Source organism: Brassica rapa, unplaced genomic scaffold (genome assembly GCF_000309985.2).
Source record: "Brassica rapa cultivar Chiifu-401-42 unplaced genomic scaffold, CAAS_Brap_v3.01 Scaffold0144, whole genome shotgun sequence".
NCBI lineage: Eukaryota > Viridiplantae > Streptophyta > Magnoliopsida > Brassicales > Brassicaceae > Brassica > Brassica rapa.
This window is the reverse complement of record NW_022610088.1, coordinates 6418-15137: the sequence shown is the minus strand read 5'-3', so window position 1 is coordinate 15137 and position 8720 is coordinate 6418. Positions and strand designations below refer to the sequence as shown.

General features: G+C 46.0%; 1 protein-coding gene across 2 annotated transcripts; it reads right to left on the bottom strand.

The window, feature by feature from the left end:
* Positions 1–4137: 4137 nt before the first annotated feature.
* On the bottom strand, positions 4138–7773 carry LOC117129770. 2 transcript variants are annotated; one of them, XM_033283028.1, is made up of 2 exons: positions 6012–7773; positions 4138–5879 (listed from the first exon to the last, which is right to left on the bottom strand). In XM_033283028.1, the coding sequence occupies exons 1-2, from the start codon at positions 6790–6792 to the stop codon at positions 4471–4473; spliced, it is 2190 nt and encodes a 729-aa protein (XP_033138919.1). In that variant the 5' UTR covers positions 6793–7773; the 3' UTR covers positions 4138–4470. The 2 variants fall into 2 exon arrangements, with proteins under 2 accessions (XP_033138919.1, XP_033138920.1); XM_033283029.1 differs by having other exon boundaries at positions 4138–6518; positions 7381–7773.
* Between the last annotated feature and the right edge of the window lie 947 nt (positions 7774–8720).

Below are 8720 nucleotides of genomic sequence, written 5' to 3'. Positions count from 1 at the left end.
ACGCTTAAGACCTTATAAGTGGTCAAGACTATACCTATGATCTCTACTGATCAAAACTATGCTATAGATCAGTATGATAAGAGGCAAGAGCCGTGGTGACCATATTGAGATTCACCACGAAATTTTACACTATATGGCATGATAGGATTAGCCATCCTAGTCTAAACTTGATGCAAAGATTAATATTGAAAAGGAACAGAGTTATCCCGTAAAAATCTCACGTTGTGAAACATGTACACAAAGGGAAACTCATTAGGCTTAATTGTCCCAAGCATCACGACCTTATAGTATGGTCATGAGGGGGAGAGATGATAAACCCATGATCAATTCTACAAGTTCGTGTACTATGGTCACAGACCATGTTATATGGGTCGGCCATTACTCGGCCATAAAGGACCATTCCTCTGTCGTAGAGGCCATGATACAAATGGCCAAAACAAAGAGGACATTACTCGGCCGAAGAGACCATGAGAGAATAAACGGCTCGGCCATGACTTGGCCGTGACTTGGCTGCATAGTGCAGGCTTCACCGCGCACGATCCATTACCTATAAAGGTTCGGCCAAGTAAGCTATTACCTATAAAGGTTCGCCCATGTAAGTTCCTTGGACTCAGCACGCTGACCCTTCCCGTGGACTGTTCGGGTGATTTTGGCCCATGTGGATTGTCTGTTCAGTACACACAGACGTCCGTGGTTGTCCGCAAGCACACACAGGACGTCCTTGGCTGTCCTTCAGCACACACAGAACGTTCGTGGCTGTCCGTATGTGTCTGTGTGTGTTCATGTGTGTCTGTCAGCACACACAGGACGTCTCTGGCTGTCCATCAGTACACATATCAGCACGCTGGTCCTAGGACTCAGCACACTGGCCCTTCCCGTGGACTGTTTGGGTGATTTTGGCCCACGTGGGCTGTCTGTTATGTACACACAGGACGTCCGTGGGTGTCCGCCAGCACACACAAGACGTTTGTGGCTGTCCGTCAGCACACACATGACGTCTGTGGCTGTTTGTGTGTGTCCGTCAGCACACACAGGACGTCTGTGGCTGTCCATCAGTACACAATCAGCACGCTGGTCCTTGGACTCAGCACGCTGGCCCTTCCCATGGACTATTCGGGTGATTTTGGCCAACGTGGGCTGTCTATTCAGTACACACAGGACGTCTGTGGGTGTCCGTCAGCACACACATGACGTCCGTGGGTGTCCGTCAGCACACACAGGACGTCCGTGGCTGTCTGTGTGTGTCCGTGTTTGTCTGTCAGCACACACAGGTTGTCCGTGGCTGTCCATCAGTACACATATCAGCACGTTGGTCCTTGGACTCAGCACGCTGACCCTTGCCGTGGATTGTTCGGGTGATTTTGGCCCACGTGGGCTGTCTGTTCAGTACACACATAACGTCTGTGGGTGTCTGTGGCTGTTCGTCAGCACACACAAGACGTCCGTGGCTGTCTGTGTGTGTCCGTCAGCACACACAGGACGTCTGTGGCTGTCCATCCGTACACATATTAGCACGCTGGTCCTTGGAGTCAGCACGCTGGCCCTTCCCGTGGACTGTTCGGGTAATTTTGGTCCACGTGGGCTGTCAGTTCAGTACATACAGGACGTTCGTGGGTGTCCATCAGCACACACATGACGTCCGTGTGTGTCTGTCAGCACACACAAGACGTTCGTGGGTGTCCGTCAGCACACACAGGCCGTCCGTGTGTGTCCGTCAGCACACACAGGACGTCTGTGGCTGTTCCTCAGTACACATATCAGCACGCTGGTTATTGGACTCAGCACGCTGACCCTACCCGTGGACTGTTTTGGTGATTTTGGCCCACGTGGGCTGTCTGTTCAGTACACACAGGACGTCTGTGGGTGTCCGCCAGCACACACAGGACGGTCGTGGCTGTCTGTGGCTGTCCGTCAGCACACACAGGACATCCGTGGCTGTCTGTGTGTGTCCGTGTGTGTCCGTGTGTGTCCGCGTGTGTCCGTGTGTGTCCGTCAGCACACACAGGACGTCCGTGGGTGTCCGTCAGCACACACAGGACGTCCGTGTGTGTCTGTCAGCAGACACAGGACATCTGTGGCTGTCCATGTGTGTCCGTAAGCACAAACATGACATCCATGGCTGTCCATCAGTACACATATCAGCACGTTGGTCCTCGGACTCATCACGCTGGCCCTTCCCGTGGACTGTTTGGGTGATTTTAGCCCACGTGGGATGTGTGTTCAGTACACACAGGACGTCTGTGGGTGTCCGCTAGCACACACATGACGTCTGTGGCTGTCCGTCAGCACACACAGGACGTCCATGGCTGTATGTGTGTGTCTGTGTGTGTCTGTCAGCAAACACAGGACGTATGTGGCTGTCCATCAGTACACATATCAGCACGCTGGTCCTTGGACTCAGCACACTGGCCCTTCCTGTGGACTGTTCAGATAATTTTTGTCCACGTGGGCTGTCAGTTCAGTACACACAGGACGTTCGTGGGTGTCCATCAGCACACACAGGACGTCCGTGTGTGTCTGTCAGCACACACATGACATTCGTGGGTGTCCGTCAGCACACACAGGACGTCCGTGTGTCTGTCAGCACACACAGGACGGGTGTGGCTGTCAATCAGTACACATATCAGCACGTTGGTCATTGGACTCAGCACGCTGACCCTTCCCGTGGACTGTTTTGGTAATTTTGGCCCATGTGGACTGTCTGTTCAGTACACACAGGACGTCCGTGGGTGTCCGCCAGCACACACAGGACGTCCTTGGCTGTTCGTGGCTGTCCGTCAGCATACACAGGACATCCGTGGCTGTCCGTATGTGTCCTTGTGTGTCCGTCAACACACACAGGACGTCCGTGGCTGTCCATCAGTACACATATCAGCACGCTGGTCCTTGGACTCAGCACACTGGCCCTTCCCGTGGACTGTTTTGGTGATTTTGGCCCACATGGGCTGTCTGTTCAGTACACACAGGACGTCTGTGGGTGTCCGCAAGCACACACAAGACGTCCGAGGCTGTCTGCCAGCACACACAGGACGTCTGTGGCTGTCCGTGTGTGTCCGTGTGTGCCCGTCAGCACACACAGGACGTCCGTGGGTGTCCATCAGCACACACAAGACTTATGTGGCTGTCTGTGTGTGTCTGTGTGTGTCCGTGTGTGTCCATCAGCACATACAGGACATCCATGGCTGTCCATCAGTACACATATCAGCACTTTGCTCCTTGGACTCAGCACGCTGACCCTTCCCGTGGACTGTTCGGGTTATTTTGGCCCACGTGGGCTGTCTGTTCAGTACACACAGGACGTCCGTGGGTGTCCGTCAGCACACACACGACGTCCGTGTGTGTCCGTCAGCACACACAGGACGTCCGTGGCTGTTTGTGTGTGTCCGTGTGTGTCCGTCAGCACACACAGGACGTCAGTGGCTGTCCATCAGTACACATATCAGCACGTTGGTCCTTGGACTCAGCACGCTGGCCCTTCCCGTGGACTGTTTGGGTGATTTTGGCCGGGCTGTCTGTTCAGTACACACAGGACGTCCGTGGGTGTCTGCCAGCACACACAAGACGTCAGCGGCTGTCCGGGGCTGTCCGTCAGCACACACATGACGTCTGTCGCTGTCCGTATGTGTCCATGTGTGTCCGTCAGCACACACAGGACGTCCGTGGCTGTCCATCAGTACACATATCAGCACGCTGGTCCTTGGACTCAGCACGCTGGTCCTTGGACTCAGCATGCTGGCCTTTCCCGTGGACTGTTCTGGTGATTTTGGCCAACCTGGGCTGTCTGTTCAGTACACACAGGACGTCTGTGGGTGTCCGTCAGCACACACAGGACGTCCGTGGGTGTCCATCAGCACACATAAGACTTATGTGGCTGTGTGTGTGTGTGTCCGTGTGTGTGTGTGTGTCCGTGTGTGTCCATCAGCACACACAGGACATCCATGGCAGTCCATCAGTACACATATCAGCACGTTGGTCCTTGGACTCAGCACGCTGACCCTTCCCGTGGACTGTTCAGGTTATTTTGGCCCACGTGGGCTGTCTTTTCAGTACACACAGGACGTCCATGGGTGTCCGTCAGCACACACACGACGTCTGTGTGTGTCCGTCAGCACACACAGTGATAGAACCAAAATATGGATCACTCTTTCGGTATGGTTGATATGAACTCAGATCTGAGAGGATTGAGAACTGATGGATCGAGGGGTGACACTAAGGGTTGCTACCAGACTTCGATCGTTGCCGTATGTGACGCACCGGTCCAACAAAAGAAGGATCGAAACTTGGAGATAACCTCACCAAGAAACTAAGAAGTGTTCTAAACAAAGAACAATGAGAGAAACTCATAAAAAGGGAAATACAATCTGTCTATTTCGTGGCTCTAAGGCCTTATTTATAGGATTACAAGTTGTAGAAATCCAAAGAAGAATTTGCTAAAAAACAAGACATAGAAACTAGAAATGAAGACTTTGACTAAAGACCGAAATTAATGATTTTTATTGAATTCTTTTTCCCATGCACGACCAAGACTTCCTTGCTGACTCCCTCTTGGTATACTTGATGAGAATGTGCTTTAAATGGACTGAGGAAAGGACTGGTCGGATTTGGAAAGAAACAATCCCATAGTGAACTTTTGATGAACTTTTCTTTGGGCTGAAAAGGCCCATTTCGCCCAGCAGCTGAACCAGCTCCATCTTCAGTGTTACTTAGCTCATTCAGCTCCAAGCTAGTGTCATTTAGCTCACTCAGCTCATCCAGCTCCAGAGTAGTGTCACTTAGCTCACTCAGCTCATCTAGCTCCAAGTAAGTGTCACCTCGTCCAGCTCGTCCAAAGTGGATTCTAGCTCGACCATATGTCTTCAAATGTGAAGTTGGACGGGAAAGACAAGCCCCAGTATGGTCAGATCGGTCATCTGGCCATGGTTCCAGCCAAAGCTCCTTTCCGGACGTATGCGGGACTGTCCAGTACACTGCACGGTCAGTCTGTCCGGTACGGTGAAAAACGTGAACCTCGGTTGAAATGTTCAGAACGTTCTGATCTCCAGGCTGGTTCGGCTCCATGTACTGATCCGTGGACCGCGGTGTATCATTCCCTCCTTCTTCAAAAGGATTTGTCCTCAAATCCAAAGTACCTATATCAAAAAACGATGAATCAGATACAAAGGAATTAAAATTCATGGAAAATTCAGGGAATGAAAAATATGGACAAAAACTTCCTTGGAGTTTTGAAGTCATTTTCATCAAGGAATTCCAAGTAATTTGGCGTCCATTGGTGCTTGCTCTCCTTAGAAACTGATCATGCTTATCCTGTTTATTCAAAGCAACTAGAGAAACCACATCAAATCTGGTAAAGGAATAATCAAAGGGTTTCTCTATCCTTAAGACACCAAAAACAGGATCCAAGCACTTAGGATAATCATCAAGGACGTGGGAAAGCATTAAGCAAGTAAGCTGGTTGCCAAAAATTGATTTATCAATCTCAAAATCAGGCCAATGTGAGAAACTGTTATGGAAAGAAAGAGACAATGCCAAATTTGAAAAATTATCATCATGAACGAAATCAAAAGAATTCTTTGGCCTAAGCAATTTTAGTTCATGCTCTTTCCTACACCAAATCTCTTTCAAAGCACAGCTCAATGAAATCAATTCATGAAAAGGTTTGAGCAAAACGTTTTTCAACCAAGTAAGAATATGTTTTCTCTTTGAAATTCTCGGTTTCAAAACATTTTCATGAAGAGTAGAGGAAATCAACTCATGATCCTTAGAGTACTTTTGTTTTGGACAGGAAGTTGACTGAGGAAACACATTTGGGTCATGGAGGATCATCAGCTCCAATTGTTTTTCATGTGGTGAACACTTTGCTGCCTCTTTTGTTGGGTTTTCTTTCAAATCATAAAAATGAAAGGAAGGAAGAAAACATTCAAGCTCCATGGGCACGTCAATGGTAACATGTTTCCTGTCATGAAACTTAACAGATTCATCAGCACAAATAAATTTAGAAGTTTTAGAAATACCTCTGGTTTGTTGGCTGAATGAAGGAGGCAGTGCTGTCTTTGGTCTGGCCGGTTTTGGTGGATGGATCATAACTTCAAGATCCCATGGCCATTCCTTCTGATTTCGGTCTTTCTGAGAAGCTGGGAGATCCATCTGGAACCCTATGATCGGTTTTGGCTCAGGACGCTTCTTTATGGGGCATGAATATCCTTTAGAAATCTGGTACTCGCGGATAGACGGACTGAAGAACCTCTGGTTTGGAAAATTCATAACTTCTTCATCCGTGAAGTTTTTCATGCGATTCCAAGCCTCAGTGAATCCTTGATGAGTTGGCTTTCGAATAAAATTGGATTCAAAACAAAATACTTTCAGACTGTTGAGATATCCCTCTTGGACTGAACCTCTGTCGCTGGCACCAAGGTAGCCGGTTTGAACAACAAAGCTTCTCCAAATCTGAGGTTGTTGGGCACGGCCAGTGCTTTCATTCAGAGGTTGAACCTGTCTTTCCTGGATACTCAAAACAAACACTGAAAGACCAGGATCAAATGTGCAAGAGAGATACTTGTTCAAATCAAAAATTAAGATATCATTTCCAAGAACAAGTAGCACACTTTTCAGCCTGTCAAGATGCAAATCGAAGTAGACATTACAGACAAGAATCTTATCAAGATATGCAACAACATTAATCGTTTCCAAAACATGCATATCATTATCAACATCTGAACACACAAGCTTAAGTTCAGATTGAGAAACAACTATCAAAGACTCAAGACATTTTTCAAAGAATGTGTTGTATATCATCAACACTCAAATCAACAAAATTCTCACAAGATGATCTCAGAAAATTCCAAGTTTTATCATTTTCAAAACTCAAGAGATCAGGCTGCAAAACAGAATCACATAAATCAAGTTCACAAAAACCAGTTTCAGTTTTAAGTGAATTCTGTTCCAGCATCTTTTTAATTAAGAAATCGTCCAAGTCCAGAGAAGATGCAAACAAATCATCAGTGATCAGTCTATGCCTAGAAGAGTTCAGATCAAAGCTATTTTCTTTGAAAACAAACGAATCAAAAGATTTTGTAGCACAAAAATCAGTTTGTTTCAAATCAAGCTCAAGATACTTTTCAAAATGATCAAAAACTTTGCTTTGTTCCAGGGACTGATCAAAGCTCAAAATAATTTCAGAACTGATGCCAAGGTCATTTTGAAAACGTTGTTGATCAAGAAATTTATCAGGTTCAAAGATTTTAAAAGAATTAATCATGTTTCCAAAAACAGATTTTGAAAAACAATTTTCTTTTATCTTATCAAGACCAAAACGAATCACATCAAGAGAACTGATCTTATCAAACATGTCAGGCAGAGAAATAACTAATTCAGATTTCTCACAGTGCTCTTGAAGATCAGGAAACAAAGGGGCAGGAGATGAAGGAGCAGTGGTTGTGCCGGAATCAAAGCAAAGATGGCTCTCCATAAAGGTGGATATGATGCTAGTTGCTTCTTCATCAAAGACTGGATCAGGTTCGTCCTCCACATCAAAGATAGGTTATGGGACTTCATCCAAAGATATCCAAGTGTCAAGACATGGGCACTGATGTGGAATATCGAGTGGCTCTTCCTCAAAAACCTGTTGAGACAAGACAAGGCTACTCGGATGCTCCGGTTGCAAAACAGTTAGTTCTACATTAGCCTGTTCATTATCATTTATAAACTCAGATTCAAGATAAGGAAGATCACAACTTTCTTCACAAGACATCAAACTTTCAATTGGTTCTTCATCAGTTTCATCAAATATAGGTGAAGAATCTGAAAAATCTTTAAATTCTTCAAAACAGTTTTCAGATTCACCTTGGGTTTTATTACTGATGGAAAAGGATGGCTCAGCTACTGGGGCACGTGTGGATGTGCTCTTCTTTTGGCTCTTGCTGACGTCCTTGAGGGCTTTGTCCACACCCTTCACAAAGTTATCACAAAATTGTTGGACATCAAACTGAAGCAATCGCCTTCTTGGATCAGATTCACCTTTGGATGTATTGACATGCTCTTTGCTCCACCTGTTTGGTTTTTCCTGCACACTAACACACTCATCAAAATAATTCAAAGAAGATTTATATGAAGATTGAGAGGCTGATGGTCGTGGGGATTTCTCCTTGGTATTTTTCCTTTGAAGACCAAACATTATAACCTGAAAATCTCAACACAAAAGTTAGGAAATAAAACCTCACACTCTCAAGTGTTTAATCTCACCCACTCAAGTGTTTCTCTCAGATTTAGGTGATCACACACAAGTTTCTACTCAATGTTCTAAGAGAACAAATCAAAGAATCTCAATGGGCAAATCCAAGCAAACAAGGGAATTAAGATAGAAAGATAAGAAATTTTTTTTTTTTGATTTTTGAAATCCGTTTTAACCACCTCAAAGGCTGGATTTCTCCTCAGCCAGCAGGCTGTCTCTTCCACCACCAATCCACAAAACAAACTTTGAAATTTTTCTATATATTTTTTTTTGAATCAAATCGTAAATCTTTTTTTTTATATGGATGGTAATGAGGGGCCCGGATTTAAGAAAGGTAGAAGAAGAAGTGTTTATAAGAAAATAGAAGATGAGAAAGATGAATGAAATAGACAATACCGGAAGAGTGGCTCTGATACCACTTGATAGAACCAAAATATGGATCACTCTTTCGGTATGGTTGATATGAACTCAGATCCGAGAGGATTGAGAACCG